Here is a 16,425-nt window from a genome sequence, read left to right as displayed (position 1 = left end):
TGGATCGCAAAAAAGCATCGTATGATATAAGGTAAATCTACCAGGGCTACGGGCTCTGTCAAACATCGCCATCTCAGATCTCCCCCTGCTCACACTTAGCGAGCGCTAATCGATCTGCTCACGGGCTCCCAACTGTACGTATCCTCCTGCATACATCCCAGTTGAGAGCATTGACTAATGTTGTTCGTGACCACTAGGAACCAGGCATACCTGGATTGACGCATTCACCTGGTCGCAGTTTCCCCGAAGTTGGACCTGCCTTTCTGACCAGCATGTCAGCCGCACTAGGCTTCACAGAAGCGCAGACCACAAACGAAGAAGCACGTGTTGACCGCGTAGATCTGAAGTCGGACGCTAGCTCTAGTCTCACAGGAGTTGACGACGAGACCAAAGTTCGACAAGAAGCACAGCGTGATCGAGACATCCACGAGCTCGTGCGCAAGTTTACAACACAGTCTGAACAACATCATTTTGGCTCACCCTTTGCCGAAGATGCACACGGAGGACTAGATCCTAGAAGCGACCAGTTCCGTGCCAAGGATTGGGCCCGCTCGTTCTATAACCTGCGTTATAGTAGCGAGGAAACCATTCCTCGCGTAGCTGGCGTTGCTTTCAGAGGCCTGAATGTCTGGGGCAAAGGTTCACCAACCGATTTCCAATCGACAGTGGGTAACACCATATTGAAACTTCCTTCGCTATTCGGCAGAGGCACGCAGAAGATCGAGATCCTACGAGACCTAGACGGATTGCTCCTTCCTGGAGAGCAACTATGTGTCTTGGGACCACCTGGGTATGTTTGACTGTTGTTGTATTCAGTAACATGGACTAACGACCATTAGATCGGGGTGTTCTACGCTCTTGAAGACCATCGCAGGCGAGACTCATGGCTTCCAAGTCAGCCCTGACTCGTATCTCAACTACCAAGGAGTACCAGCAAAGGACATGAACACCGTGTTCCGTGGGGAAGCCATCTATACCGCTGAGGTTGACGCGCATTTTCCCCAGCTGAGCGTTGGTGACACGCTCTACTTCGCGGCTCTGGCTCGAGCACCTCGTACCATTCCTGGTGGCATCAGTCGTCGACGCTATGCCGAGCATCTCCGAGATGTAGGCACTCTAATTCGAGCTTAAGCTGAATCACTGCTAACTCTTGACAGGTCATAATGGCCATGTACGGTATCTCGCACACAGTCAACACACGCGTTGGCAACGACTTTGTGCGAGGAGTCAGCGGCGGCGAGCGCAAGAGAGTGACGATCGCGGAAGCATCTCTCAGTTTTGCCCCGCTTCAACTATGGGACAACTCGACTCGTGGACTTGACTCTGCTAATGCAGTGGAGTTCTGTAAGACACTCCGCACCCAGTGCGACGTCTTTGGGGCAGCATGTGTCATCGCCATTTACCAAGCTCCACAAGCCGCGTATGAGGTAAACGATAGCATGGTTATATGAACAAACAACAATGCTAATTCCCCACAGGTTTTCGACAAAGTGACCGTACTTTACGAAGGCCGACAGATCTACTTCGGACCAGCGAACGAAGCACGCGCATATTTCGAACGCCTTGGCTTCGAATGCCCTGCCTCCCAGACTACGCCCGACTTCCTTACATCAATGACGTCAGCCTCTGAGCGCCGTATCAGACCAGGCTTCGAAGGCAAAACACCACGTACTTCCGACGACTTTGCTCGATGCTGGAAAGAAAGCCCCGACCGTCAACGGCTATTGCAAGCGATAGAGAAATACAACAACACGTATCCCCTAAAAGGCGAGCAACTCGAACGCTTTGCGCTTTCGAGAACCCTGGAGAAATCGAAGAAGCAACGGCAAAAGTCACCCTATACCCTTTCCTACTGGCGACAGATTCGTCTTTGCATGTGGAGAGACGTACAGAGGCTGAAGAACGACCCGAGTGTGCCTTTGACGATGCTTGTCGTTAACTTTTTCGAGGCGCTCATCATAGCAAGTATCTTCTACAACCTACCCCAGTCTACGGCGTCGTTCTTCAAGCGCGGCGGAGTCTTGTTCATGGTGGTTCTGCTCAATGCCTTCGGGTCGATGCTCGAAATCATGAACCTCTACTCCAAGCGCACTATCGTCGAGAAACACAACCGATATGCTCTTTATCATCCATCGGCAGAAGCCCTGTCTTCTATGATCGTGGATCTACCATACAAGATTACCAACAGTCTCGTGGTTAATACGACGCTCTACTTCATGTCCAACCTACGCCGAGAACCCGGTCCGTACTTCTATTTCTTGCTCGTTGGGTTTACCACCGGCCTTTCGATGAGCATGTTCTTCCGCCTGTTCGCTTCAATGACGAAGACTCTCTCACAAGCACTTGCCCCAAGCTCTCTCATCCTGATAATGCTCGTGCTATATACAGGATTCGCTATTCCAATCCAGTATATGAAAGGCTGGGCAGGTTGGTTTCGATGGATCAATCCGGTTGCATATGGCTTCGAGAACGTCATGGTGAATGAGTTCCACGGTCGCACATTTGCTTGTTCATCTTTCGTACCCACTGGTCCATCGTATGAGAACGTCGCCCCCGAACAGCGAGCATGCGCTGTGCAGGGCTCTCAACCAGGCCTTGATTACGTCAACGGCACTGCATACGTCGAGACTGCCTTTCAGTATCAGTACAGTGAGCGATGGTCCAACTACGGCATTATCATTGCTATCACTGTCATCCTTTTCCTCGCACATCTCGTTATGAGCGAGTTGGTTGCTTCTGAACGGTCCAAGGGCGAAGTTCTTGTGTTTCGTCGATCCAAGATGAAGAGCTCGGCCAAGAAGCAGAGTGTCGACGAGGAGAATGGTGAGGCAACCGCTCACGAGGGCGAGAAGATCGATCACAACACTGAGCCAGAACCTGGAGTGCAGAAGCAGGTGTCCATCTTCCATTGGGAGAAGGTCACCTATGAAGTCCAGATCAAGGGAGAAACTCGCAAAATCCTAGACGGCGTGGATGGCTATATCAGGCCCGGTACACTGACAGCTCTCATGGTATGATGTTCGACACACTCAATTAGAATCCAAGCTAACAGGTCTTAGGGCGTGTCAGGCGCAGGCAAAACCACATTGCTCGATGTGCTCGCAAGTCGAACGACCATGGGCGTCATTGGCGGCAACATGCTTGTCGATGGTCGTCAACGAGACGACAGCTTCCAGCGACAGACTGGCTACTGCATGCAACAAGATATCCACTTGGACACATCCACTGTGCGAGAGGCGTTGGAGTTCTCGGCATTGCTGCGCCAGCCGCCTGAGTACGGACGCGAAGAGCGCCTAGCCTACGTCGACCACGTGATTCGCCTTTTGGACATGGAACAGTACGCCGATGCCGTGGTCGGAATCCCAGGATCCGGACTCAATGTTGAGCGTAAGTACTCTCTGGCATCACAGCATTGCGTATGAACCTCGCTAATTTCTTCCAGAACGTAAGCGCCTCACAATTGGCGTTGAGCTCGCCGCTCGTCCAAAACTCCTGCTCTTCCTCGATGAGCCTACATCCGGTCTCGACAGTCAGACTTCATGGTCCATCTGCGATTTGATGGAGAAGCTGACCCGTGATGGGCAAGCAATCCTGTGCACTGTTCATCAGCCCTCGTCTCTTCTGTTCCAGCGCTTCAACCGCCTCCTTCTCCTAGCCAAAGGTGGAAAAACCGTCTACTTCGGCGAGATCGGTCGCGGCTCCGAGACTCTTCTCGATTACTTCACCCGCAACGGCGCATCAGCATGCCCTCCTGGTACCAACCCCGCCGAGTACATGCTCGCAGCGATTGGCGCGGCGCCAGGTGCAAAGACAGAGATTGACTGGCCTACGGTTTGGAAGAACAGCAAAGAGTACATGCATCTTCAGACCGAGCTTGCCGATCTCAGGGAGCTTGCCAACCGGCCCTCTGCTGTCATGGACTCAGCCGACGCCGGCCATCAGGTCTTCGCTGCCTCGTTCATGACTCAGCTCCGCGCTGTAGCCATGCGGTGCGCCCAGCAGTATTGGAGAACCCCTTCATACATCTACTCAAAGGCCATTTTGACGATTGGCTGCTCGCTCTTAATCGGCTTCTCTTTCTTTGGAAGCGAAAATACGATGATGGGACTCCAGAACCAGATGTTCGGTGTCTTCATCTTCCTCTTCGTCGTACGTAAAACATATGCCGTGTATGCAGTACACCCACTAACAACAATCCCAGGTCATTCAACTAATCTACCAAATCATGCCAATGTGGATCTCCCAACGCACCCTCTACGAAGCGCGCGAGCGGCAATCAAAAACCTACGCCTGGCAAGCCTTCGTCCTCTCCAACATCTTCATCGAGCTAGCCTGGAACGCCTTCATGGCCATCTTCTGCTTCCTAGTATGGTACTACCCCGCCGGTCTCTACCGCAACGCAGAAGCCACAAACGCAGTCAACATCCGCGGCTTCCACGCCCTGCTCATCGTCGTCGCCGTTTTCGTCTTCGCAAGCACACTCGCCCATCTGCTTATCGCTGGCTCGCCGAACGAGGAAATAGCGGGTGCACTCGCTACGCTGGTTACGATTATGCTGTATGCTTTCTGTGGTATCCTCGCTGGTCCTAACGATTTACCTGGTTTTTGGATCTTCATGTACCGCGTCAATCCGTTCACATACCTCGTATCGAGCTTCATGTCAACAACCCTAGGTCAAGCGCCTGCCTACTGCGCGGACTCTGAGTTTCAGACTTTCTTCCCGCCGCAGGGGCAGACGTGTGGCGAGTACATGTCTGAGTATATTGAGATGGCTGGTGGCTATCTGAGAGACGCGCAGGCGACGGAGCAGTGCAGCTTTTGTCAGATGGACTCGACGAACCAGTTTCTGCAGCGTATTCATGCGGATTGGGATACGCGCTGGAGGGACTTCGGGCTGCTTTGGGTCTACGTGGGGTTTAATGTGGCGGCGGCGATTTCGCTTTACTGGCTCTGCCGTGTACCCAGGACGAAGAAGGAGAAGAAGAGCGCTTAGGCGGTCTGGCACGTTTGTGTCGTGGTCGCAGCTGATCTTGTACTTCATCCGGGGATTGACGTGCAGTCAATGGTTCCTTCTTTTTCTTCATCTCTTTCTGGGGAAGGTACTTTCATTGTTCGATACCTAGCCACAAGGCTCGCGATGTCACGGAACCATAGATTCCTTCCTATTCAAAACTTAGATCTTAGTAATCAGTATTCCAACATAAGATCTCAACTGGTCGCTCTCTTACGATATATTGTTGATATTTTTGAACGTACTGAGGTGCCTGCTATTGCATGCGATATACCTACCCATGGTGTACCGTCTCGTGACGCATACACCATCTCGCCAACAAACTTCCCTGACCGTCCACAACACACCGCAAAAGGCACAAACCCCGTTAACGCCAAGGCTAAACTTCAATGTCTATCCCTAAACCCGCTCTGACCAGCAGCAATGCAACAAATCGCCATCAAAAAACATTGTGTCACGACCCTGCTCATTCAAACGCACTCAAATCCAATGGCACACTGCTGCCTCGTCCAGCGCGGTATCTCTTCGGTCCGCCGGTGAATTCTCTTGGTCGTGGGAATTGCCCTTCGTCCTGGAATCTCCATCTCAAATCGTGAATGGGCCTGATTCTGCCCTTTTCCCTCCCTCCAGCGTGCGAGCTGGTCGGGCTCTTGATACTCGATCCTCCGTTGGACAAGGTGTATGAGCTTGAATCCATCATCGATCGCAGTGGTGTTTGGGAGGCGGGTCGGCTGAGGGGTTGGCTGGGTGGTGGAGAAGGCGCGGGTGCGCTCGGCGGTGCTGGAGGGGGAGCAGCAGGCGATGTGCGACTGAAGGCGTTGCGCGCGGCTGTTTCTGCGAGCGATGGCGCGTGTCCATTCGAGGGTGGGGGCGGTGGTGGAGGCATGGGAGGCGCTGAATTGTATTTATAGGGATCGTATTCGTCGTCGTCATCGTCTTGCGCGCTCGATGGTGGAGGAACAGAGGGTGGCGGCGGCGGTGGAGGGGTCGCTCGTGGTGCTGGTGAAGGTGGTAGCGGTGGAGGAGCAGGTGGTGCTCCAGTTGGTCGAGGAGACGTCGAGCTCGGGGGTAATGGCGGAGGAGCAGGCGGCGCGGATCCTGGGAGAGGTGGTGCGCGAGCAGGTGGTGCAGCGAGACCTGACGGCTTTCGAGAGGAGGGCGGTGGCATAGGAGGCTTCTTTCCAATCGGTGGAGGCGGCTTAGGCTTCCCGCTTATACTTGAGGCTACCGAGTTGGGCCTTGAGTCCTGGCCCCGGAGCGCATTCATCCCTGGTCGCATACCTGGAATCGGAGGCCCAGGAGGTGCTGAAGGAGGAGGTCCAGGGGGTTTGGGTGCTGCTCCTCGAGGAGCTGAAGCTCTGTTGGATTCGGGGTCTGACAAATACGGCGCCTGGTCCTCTGCGCCTGTCTTGACACCGCCTGCTTTTCTAAGCTTCGGCATACCTCCAGCGAATATTCCTGCCAATTGTGGTGCCGAAGCCGGTACACTCCCTCCATCTCCATTGTCGCTGTTGGCTCTTGCTCGGTTTGCCCCTCCAGGAACGGCCGGAGCTCCAGGAATCTTGGGCGCGCCCATGGGTGCTGCTGCAGGTCCGTCGCTGACTTTGCCGACTATAGGAGAGGATCGATCGTTGATTTGTGTCACTTTCTTCAGTCGTGCGCCCTTTGTAATGTCGCCCAAGAGTGCTCCCTGTGACGCGTTAGCCCGGGTTCCACGTAGTGCAGGTGTCCCTGTGAATGTGACGAACTCTGCCTGCACCCGGCGCTGGTGCCTTCATCCCTCCCATTGGCGGCGGAGCCGGTGGCATTCCCCTTCCTTTCCCAGGCATGGGAGGCGGTGGTGCTGCATTCGGTGTCAGTACATGTCGCATGTAGTACGGAGAGGAGCATTGACGTACGAGGAGGCGGCGGCGGCATGATGATGGTATGTGTCGCACTTCAATCTGGTATTTTCACGCTTTTCTGTTGTTGTGTAGGAGAGGGTGCGCAGACTTTGCTGCCTGATCGCGTGCGTTGGGCGTGTGAAGAGTGGAGTGTCATACTGAACGGATGGTTCGAGCATCCCAAGGCTCCTTACGTCAGCTGTGGCTGTGGCGGCTGTGGCGGCGCATGTGGCGTTTCTTGCGGGGTAGTGAACCAACAAAGCGAGCTGCTTCGACTATCACCTCTACGCTTCCCTATAGAAGATGAGTAAGCATAGCTACCGTCTAAGACTTCTGTCCGCCTATACTCCAGCTTCTACCTCGCCACAATCCCGAAGCACCATGTCCTGAGTCTCGTGCAATGTCCGACCCAAGATTGGGCAGCAAATTCACCCCATGTCTTCCACAAAACTGGGATACGCTGTCATTCAGGATTTGTAAACGTACCATCCTTTGAAAATGTTTTCAGTACAATTCAAAGTCAGCGAGGAAGGAGCGGTCCGTTTCTCACATTCATGTCAACGCGGAACTCCCAATTCAAAGTACCAAACTATAACACAACACCCACTTCATACAAGCTGTCATGCTATGTAGCAGTATTTCAATAGGGTTATTAAAAAAGGACGACGAGCCTTCTTCCTCAGTCGCTCTTCTCGCCTCAATAGTAGGATCGACGGGCGCACAGCTTAGCCTGGCTTACAGCTCATGAACAAGCGGCCAGGCAAGAGACTGGCAAAAGAGTATAAAACATACATTTATTAGGATTTTCAATTCACACGCACAGGCAAGTACGAAGATTCTATGAACCAGCCAACACCGTGTGAAACAGCCCTACACAGTCGCATATAACGACGCGCCAGCCAGCGCGTCCGCGTGAAAGCAAAAGAGTAACAGCCCGCCGCTTTCTACACCCACTCAAACCTGCCCAACGCGGTAATTCGGTGCCGGAACCCCACTAGCGCAGTCAGTCAGTCTGCCAGCGACGAACATCCACACTACGGCCCTGGAGATGTGACTGCGTGCAATAACCTGGAGAAGAATGCTCGGGGCTGTAATTCGAAAGAGAAGATTTACCGCCAAAGCTAGTAGAAAATGGTGCAAGTACACGCGTTGTGGATTAGAAGTTGTAGTGTAGGAGAGTCGGGCTCAGGTTTCCGGTGGAAAGAGTAGCAGTCCGCCGCTTTCAACGGTGTTGCGAACCTACCCGATACGGTATATTGAAACTTCACGCCACCGGACCCAAATCCATGCTAAAGCAGCGCATCCATCCATCAACTCCGTCTAAGTTCCGTAGAATCGTCATGAATTTGAAATTTTACTGGCGTCATTCAAGCCGTCAAATGCTTTCGTATACACGTCTACTCTTACACCCCACTACTATATAACACACTCTAGAAGGTGAGATGGGTATCTACAAGTCTCTAATCGTCGCTCAATCCCTCCCAAGCACCCTTGGGCTTCTCTTTCGGCCACAGTGAGCTGAACCATGATCCTTCTTTTGTTAGAGACATACTCTTTGCACGCTCCTCAACCTCAGCGTCTAATGCAAACCTCCGCATGCGCTCAGCGATCCTCGGGTCCAGTACCATCTCATCTAGCCATACCCTCTCCCTAGTGTCGCCTTCTTCGCGCTTTCGTGCTGTCTTGGACCAATCTGGCTCTTCATGTGCAAGTAATCGTTGTTGCTCCCACTGCGCCTGGCTGTGTCCGTCTTGCTCGTTTGTGACAGACGCTTCGCCTGCAGTCTCGAAAGGTCGGTATGCACCGAGAACAGCGGCAGCGGTTTCCCTGCCAATCTCATCCGCCGCTTGTCGCTTGTTCAGGAAACGGAACATGCGAATGGGGAAGTTGAAGAATCCGAGAAGGTGAGGGAGAGGTACTACGGCGGCGGGACCGAGTGCTTGTGGGCAGTTTTGGGAGAGTACGGCGTTGTGGTATTCGGTGGTTGAGATGAATGGCGGTGGTTGCTTCTTCTTCTTGGGTTTGTTCTCTTCTTCCTTCGGCTTCTTAGCCTCTTCAGCCTTTGGAGTTTCGGGTGTAGCGGTGGGCGATGCAGCGTCGGTCGTGCCAGGTGTTGTGCTATCAGAGGGTGTTTCGGTTGACGCAGATGTGGGTTCGATCACAGCGACCGGTACCTCTACCGACGGTTCTGACGTCGGAGGAGGGTCCAGAGGTCCCAGCCAACCCTCATGTAGTCCTCGCACATATTCTTTCCATGTGTGTCTGCCGATAATGATGTCCCCTCCCGGTCCACTCCACTGGCTCACACCTGCTCGTTGCCTGAGTCCTTCCAACTCCTCCTCAAGCCCTGGCTCCAACGGCTCAGCAGTCGCCTCGCCCCTCTTCTTCCTCAACTTCCGTATCCGCTCTGCTAACCCAGCTCTAACGTCTCCTTCCCTTCGGCCTTCGACCGCATCCCAATCTAACGCCGCTGCGACAAGAATAGGCTTGACGTATTCGTGAAAGTGATCGCGCGCAGGTACTATTCCATCCGCCGGCGGTGCAGATAAGAATATAGTAAGCCTCCTCGGCAGCTGGTGTACGTCCAACGGCTCGTGTGCGATGTGCTCCACCACCTTTGCCCACTTCTTCTGTATGCGCTTCTTCTGCCTCCGATCATACATGACCGCCGCAGTCCAAGACCCAGTAATCGAAAGAAAAATCATCCAATTGCGCGACGGCAGCTTGAAGCGAAAGTTTGGCAGGCCTGTAATTGTTAGTAGTGTTCCACATTAGACAGTAAAACCACGCACCCATCATTCTCCAGACGGGATTCGGAGGCTTCTGCGGTTTGCTGGGCCCGGCAGAAGCCTCGCCCGCAGCTGAGGCTTTTGCATCCGGTTCGGCCATGCTGGTGTGGACGGCGTTGGTGGTTGCGGTGTTGGTCGCGCGCCCCCAAAAATTTCCTTGACTGCCTATCGGCGAGCGCGGGAATGGATCGGAGCAGGCTAGTCATCACTCCCAACGACGTGATTTAGCGAGTGACGGTCCCCACCTCTGCCCCTCACCCCTCAGTGACATTATTGGAACCTTGAACCGCATTTCGTGGCTCTATTTCCCGTGCTTTTGCCAACGTATTGTACGATGAAATTCAAGATTTTGCCATCAAATCACCTTCGGGTAATGCGATAACACCTCACGGTGGTAAGTTCTGCCTGTACGCAGTACCTATAAGACATCCTCTAACAGCACCTTTAGGTATGGTCTAGTGGTATGACGTCGCGTTGTGGCTGGCGGACACTAAGTGTCCCGATCCAGATCCGCGCCAGCCTGGGTTCGAGTACGTTCATTCCCAATACATTGGTGGTCCTGAGACATCGTCTAACATGTCTACAGTTCCCAGTACCGCCAAATTGCGACATTCTTTTTTGCCTTTTTGATACCCTTCTTAGCAGAGGGGTAGTCGACATTCTTTTTGCCTCTGGACACTTATTATAGAGGACTTTGACGCTGCACATATCTGTATGCATGTCTACCTTCCCTTAGTCGAATTGCCTGCTTTTTAGTTTGCTAGATATGAAGCATCATACAGACTTAAGAGCAGCTCACTGCTTTCTGCCTTTACAGAGGTTGCTTGTATACTTCTTCGAACACCTTTAGTACTTGCGAAGCGATATGCTTGTCCTAAAGTCTTACAATTGACCTTCACTGCGCCTCTAGGGCGCACACATATGCAGACTTGCTCATATTGCTCTCTGTAGTGCATCGGAAGCCTCTTCTGCCCTTCAGACTTTGTCAGTCTCATCTCTAGGGATAACAAACCATGCACTAGGAAGATTAAGTTCAAAGATGTATTGTATCTAGATGCTCGTTGATGTCCGACTCTGCTATCCGAACATTACAAATCGGGCAGTCGACAAGTACTTTCTTCTGCGCGACAGGATCATGCTCCTCATCTCGCGGCCGTTTCTGGCCAGCGCTCGAGGCTGTAGGCGTGGATGAACGGACTACGTCTTCTACAACTGCGGACGCCACACTTGGCCCATCATTCGAAGACTTGGTCGAGGTTTCATCCTCATCACCAATGACAATAGGTACATCAGAAGTCTTGCCCTTCACCTTGGCATCCTTCTTGATCCAGCCATCCAACTTATTCTTCTGCCGTCCCGCCCGCTCCTTGGTACTCATAGCATCCAGCTGTTTCTTAGTCGGCGCCGGTTCCTGGATCTTGTGATAAGTGCCCCCACATTCGGCCTGATGTCTGGAGTACCACGTGTCACCCTTGCCAGGAGCTCGGTTCATACTTCGCTTGACGAGGCCAAAGTACGGCGGCTGGCTTCTGCAAGGTCCGTCGCACTGCCAGACGTGGGTGCGGTAGCTGTCGACTTCATCGTGGAAGGTGTGGTAGATGGTAACTTCGTAGTTGCCGTGGTTGTTCACGGCGTCGGCAAGCAGCTGGAAGCCGACGCCATGTCCAGTACCGTCATCCCCGCGCGAGTGCTTCCACGATGTGGTGATGAAGAAGTAGGCATGGATTGCTTCATGTAGCAGTGTGTTGATGGTATCCGACCGAGGACGATACTGCAGCAGTGGCGTCGACAGCTTCAGACGGATGCGCGTGAACTTGTTGGTCTTGGGATCCCGGGATAGCTCACAGATGCCAGCGCACTGGATCTATTGTTAGCCGGTGTTTGACACGGCAGTCTAGAAGGCGGGTGGGGCAACGGTCCGGAGACACGAGGGCGGCTTCAGAAGTGGTGGATGAGACGCGTGGAAAGCAAATTGTGACGCGCAAAGAAAACCTACCAGAGTCAAACGCGGCGACCAGATGACTTCGACACGTGGGAGGAGCAGTTTGCGGAAGTAGAGGATGTTATACAGGGCGAACAGCTCGTGTATGTCGACAAAGGGCTCGCCGTTGTTCAAGATGGCGTTGATGCTCTTCAGGGCGTCGTCCTGCTCAGGGGACAGCGGCTGCAGGGTCGCAACGGCCGCCAATGCAGCGTCCTCGTCGGTAACGGGCATGGCACATGCGAAACATAGTCGACTGTTAGTCTTAGTGTTTAGCAGGGTGGCAGTCCAGGCACGCCAGGGTCTGGATTAAGGGAGATCGCCGTGGAAGGCTGTTTCGGGTGCCGTGTGGCTCGTAGGGCTGCAATGCATGTGCACAAAACAGCCCTAGCGCGTGGAGATGATTGTTCGACACCACCAAGTGTCGTGACTTGGCTGTGCGGTGCCCCTTGCGCCTTCGTAATTAAGAGAGCCCGCCTTGTGCTTTGTCTGCCCCTGACGCCGTGGAAGTTTTTGGCCGTCTTTGCTTTCTCACACATACAAAGAAGCGTGGGGCGACATATCTAGGCCTCGCCATATCGTATGACGCACTGCCTCTCCACTTATTGCACAGTAGCAACCGATGCACGCGAACAAGAGCAGACCTCGCATAACGTATTCGCACACGCATTCCGATTCCGACGTCCCCTTTCCCGTGCATTCACCCACACGACTATACGGATGGGCGTGCTCGTAGTCTCGCTCGACAAACATGGCGGCAATCGATCCCCCCAGAGCGGTTGACTTGGTCCGCACGGCGTCGCAGAGCTCGACCATATCCAACCCACGGAACCGCAGCATACAGCGCATGCGGCCCTCGAAGCGCAGCTCCAACACGTCGCTCAGCCGCAGCCGCAGCAGAGCGCCCTCGCCCGAAGTCGACACCAAGAGCCTCACGTCCTTCCCCTCACTGTCGCCTAGCCCGGAGACGTCGCCGGCACAGTCGCGCGTCAACGGCTGGTTCCGCTCTACGCCAGCGCCCGAAGACAGCCTTAAGAATGCTGAGAGTAGGACGGTTGCATCGCCCGACACGGTCAAGGCGATTCCCCCACCAGATCTCAAGAACACAACGCCTGCCTCTACCGTCAGGAAGGTCACCAAGTCGACACAGCAGATAGTGGGCAGTCTGGTAGCCGCCTCGTCTGCCAAAGACCGGACGGCTCTCTTCGACGATACCCCCACTGAGTCCGCCAAGGTACCTGGAAACCTCCACTTTGCGAGCGACGACAGCATACAGGATGCGCTGCGCCAGACGGGCGCCGTGGCGCTGGTCAAGCAGCTCGCTGGCGACCTGGCCCAGCGCGATGCGCAAATCACGGCCCTGCGGAGACGAGCCGAAGAGCGCGAGCGCATGCTGAGGAAGATGCTGCAGGAGTGCGAGGTCTCCAACATGGACATTGAGAACCGGCTGCGCGAGCTGGAGAAGAGCAAGGAGCCAGGCAATGGCCTCACCAAGACGAGGACGAGGGGCGACAGCGCAGCCACTGGATTGCACCCCGACGACCCCATGGAGGACAGGCTCGCTAGGGCTATGGAAGACGAATTAGCTGAGCACCCCGATGCTCTGGGCATGGACACGGGCACCTCGGCGCCTCAGGCAGAAGTCATGTCCATCAACTCGGTCGCATCGGACGCGCCACGCGACACATCGAAACCGAACTGGAAGACCTACATCTGGGCTGGGACGAGCAAGAAGAGCAGCCGAGCACCGTCCGTAGCCAGCATGGTGGACAGAGAAGCCGAGACTCTGGGGCATACCCGGTCGCGCGCATCTAGTGGAGCAAAGCCACCGCGCAAGGCTCTCGCGAGCGATCTGTTCGTCCCTCCAGCCGGTGCTGTACCTGCATTGCGCCGACTCAACAGCTCAGACCATGCTACAGACTCGGCGCGTAGATCTTCGTCGACATCGCTAGCAAGCTGGGCGTTGAAAATGGAAGCAGGAAACAATGCTGCAAATCCAAAGGCCAATACAGTACGAGGCCGCAAATCCACAGCTTCTAGTGTTGTCGACCGTGCGCCCTCCATGGACTCCACCAAGACGGCGCAATCCGCAAAGTCATCGCTTGCCAGCACCCAAAGACGAGGTCGCGCCTTGGGCCCCAATGGAACAATAAAAAGCACTGCGCTAGAACAGCCCAAGAATGTGTCTAATAGCCTCGGTCCGACTCCGCCTGTCCGTGGAATGAGCAATCTTGGGCCCGTGGAAATGGACCGAATCCTGCCTGAGGACTCAAGACCTCCGACGCTAGTACAGCAACACAATAGATTCATCGGCAGCAGCGAGTACTTGACTGATAGATTCGGCTTCATCTATGACCAGCGTCGTAAGAAGAGACAGAGTGAGGCAGCGGCTGAGCTGATCAAGCAGAAGCGAAGCAGCAATGTGGAGTCACTCGGCGACGGCAGGACTGCACTCAACAACTTGGCTCTCGACGAGGACCATGAACATGCAGGCTCTGTTCCCGCGGATCAGAATGATGGTACCACACGCCCGTCCAGCTCCGACTCTGATAATCACCAGAATCAGCCAGCCAGCAAGACGTGGGTTGATTACCTGAAGCTAGCCACGCATCCAACTGAACTCCTCTCACACACTCCATCCGCGGCGCCCATCACCACCGTAGAGTCCGCAGAAGGCGAAGTCTCTAACTTCAAAATCGGGAACAACCAGATTACATTGATGAAACGAGGGTCTGCACCAACGGCGAGTGTTAACCCGGAGCCATCGCCATCGCGTATTGTGTCAGGTAATGCTGAGCTCTCTGCTACGACTACTTCGCCAGGCCCGTCCACCCCAATCAGCCAGTACCCGCCACAGATCGACCCAGTGCAATCCCTACTAGAGCAGATGAGTGAGCTGCACGACAATCTCCAAAGAGAGAGGACTGTCAAGTGGAACGACTTCCTGCGTAAAGTGCGTGCACAGAACAAGCGTGAAGGGGACGTTGCCAGCACTGGCGAGAACGGCAAAAGCAACGCAATGCCTGAGCAGTTCCTCGCCGATGGTGAACTGGTAGGCATCGCGGGCTTGGGGAACAAAGGCAAAATCGGACGTGCAAAGTGGCAAGAGTTCCGTCGTCTTGTTCTCGGTGGTATCCCAGTTAACATGAGAGCCGCGATCTGGGCTGAAGGAAGCGGCGCACTGCATCTGCGCATGCCAGGCTACTACGAAGACTTGGTGAACAATGGCGAAGACGACCCCACCATTGCAACCCAGATCCAAATGGACATCACTCGCACACTTACCGACAACATCTTCTTCCGCACAGGGCCTGGCGTCCAGAAGCTACAGGAGGTACTCCTCGCCTACTCCCGCCGCAACCCCGAGGTTGGCTACTGTCAAGGCATGAATTTGATAACCGCCTGCCTCCTACTCATCATGCCCACCCCCGAAGACGCATTCTGGGTCCTAACCGCCATGATCGAAGAAATCCTGCCCCAGCACTACTACGACCAACACCTCCTCACCTCGCGCGCCGACCAATCCGTCCTACGCTCCTACGTCAGCGAAATCCTCCCGCGCCTCTCCACCCACCTCGACGAACTAGAAATCGAACTGGAGGCGCTAACCTTCCAATGGTTCCTCTCCGTCTTCACTGACTGCCTCTCCGCTGAAGCCCTCTTCCGCGTCTGGGACGTCGTCCTGTGCATGCACGACGGCTCTACGTTCCTTTTCCAAATCGCACTTGCGCTGTTGAAATTGAACGAGAAGGCGTTGTTGCAGTGCGATACCCCAGCTGGCGTGTACCACTACATCAACCACCAAATGACCAACCACGCCATCAGCATCGACGGCCTGATTCAAGCCTCCGACGCCTTGGGTAAAGTCATCAAACGGAAAGACGTCGAAGACCGCCGCGCCAAAGCCGTAGCGCACGAGGAGGAACTCATGCGCCAGCGTGAAGAAGCGAGACAAGAGCGCGCGAGGAAGAGGGCTAGTAAGCTTTCGCAGGACTCTGCACCGCTGCCTACGCAACCGGAAGAGGATGCGAAGAGTCTGTCCGCTAGTCTCGATGCGGAGTTAAGTTCAAGGACTAGTCCTATGGCTACGCCGTTGAGTAGCGCGACGGCGAGGAGTGAGGAGGAGGAGGATGCTGAGTATGTGAATCAGAGTTTGGAATTGACGAATCGCACGCCGATGCCTATGGATGAGGAGTTTATGTGGCGGGGCTGATGAATGGGGTGGATGGGTTGGATGGGATGGGAAGAGGCGATACGACGTTTTTTTCCCTTTGTTACAGACGTACGTATATATTTGCATCGCTGGAGTTGGAGTCAAGGGGTTTAAGGGTCTGGGACTGGGTATGGGATCATCGTTCCTTTTCATCTATATACCCCATCGCCGCTGCTTGCTGGATGCCCGTTGTAAAATTGGATTGGAGTGGATTGGATTGAATAGTTTAAAAACAATGGATACCCCCTTCTTACTTTCTGTGTCTCCGTCTTCGTCCTCCCTTTGTGTGTTTATCTCTTTCTTCATCCTCGAGATCCGTGATAAAGACAGATGAAAGACGACGCTTGTCTAGTTGTCGGCGGCGAGTTCACCAATGTCCCGCCGAACGTAGCACGCCCTCCTCGCCATCCAAAGATCATCAAACTACTTAACTATCCATTCAAAACTCTCAAATTTATAGCGTACATGAAATCTATCGCGATAGTTAGCCTCTAAGTAGGATTTGCTAACCGGATTTCGTCGCATTTGAGTCTACAAAGGTTCAGTGG

At 54.2% G+C, this 16,425-nt stretch overlaps 5 protein-coding genes across 5 annotated transcripts; 2 read left to right on the top strand and 3 right to left on the bottom strand.

The window, feature by feature from the left end:
* Positions 1-272: 272 nt before the first annotated feature.
* On the top strand, positions 273-4,993 carry J4E84_005883 (uncharacterized protein; the record flags this gene model as incomplete). The annotated part of the gene is made up of 7 exons (XM_049388475.1): positions 273-790; positions 840-1,107; positions 1,158-1,427; positions 1,479-3,011; positions 3,060-3,387; positions 3,443-4,149; positions 4,202-4,993. 7 exons carry the CDS (start codon positions 273-275, stop codon positions 4,991-4,993), a joined length of 4,416 nt encoding a protein of 1,471 aa, XP_049244020.1.
* Positions 4,994-5,477: 484 nt separating this feature from the next.
* On the bottom strand, positions 5,478-6,882 carry J4E84_005882 (uncharacterized protein; the record flags this gene model as incomplete). The annotated part of the gene is made up of 2 exons (XM_049388474.1): positions 5,478-6,701; positions 6,874-6,882. 2 exons carry the CDS (start codon positions 6,880-6,882, stop codon positions 5,478-5,480), a joined length of 1,233 nt encoding a protein of 410 aa, XP_049244019.1.
* A 1,472-nt stretch (positions 6,883-8,354) lies between these two features.
* Positions 8,355-9,783, bottom strand: J4E84_005881 (uncharacterized protein; the record flags this gene model as incomplete). Its single annotated transcript, XM_049388473.1, has 2 exons — positions 8,355-9,640; positions 9,687-9,783. The coding sequence occupies 2 exons, from the start codon at positions 9,781-9,783 to the stop codon at positions 8,355-8,357; spliced, it is 1,383 nt and encodes a 460-aa protein (XP_049244018.1).
* Positions 9,784-10,716: 933 nt separating this feature from the next.
* Positions 10,717-11,898, bottom strand: J4E84_005880 (uncharacterized protein; the record flags this gene model as incomplete). The annotated part of the gene is made up of 2 exons (XM_049388472.1): positions 10,717-11,541; positions 11,680-11,898. The coding sequence occupies 2 exons, from the start codon at positions 11,896-11,898 to the stop codon at positions 10,717-10,719; spliced, it is 1,044 nt and encodes a 347-aa protein (XP_049244017.1).
* Positions 11,899-12,415: 517 nt separating this feature from the next.
* J4E84_005879 (uncharacterized protein) lies at positions 12,416-15,877 on the top strand (the record flags this gene model as incomplete). The annotated part of the gene is made up of 1 exon (XM_049388471.1): positions 12,416-15,877. One exon carries the CDS (start codon positions 12,416-12,418, stop codon positions 15,875-15,877), a length of 3,462 nt encoding a protein of 1,153 aa, XP_049244016.1.
* Between the last annotated feature and the right edge of the window lie 548 nt (positions 15,878-16,425).

This window comes from Alternaria hordeiaustralica (genome assembly GCF_023758085.1).
Source record: "Alternaria hordeiaustralica strain BMP 2776 chromosome Unknown scaffold_10, whole genome shotgun sequence".
Taxonomy (NCBI): domain Eukaryota; kingdom Fungi; phylum Ascomycota; class Dothideomycetes; order Pleosporales; family Pleosporaceae; genus Alternaria; species Alternaria hordeiaustralica.
This window is presented reverse-complemented; position numbering and strand designations above follow the sequence as displayed.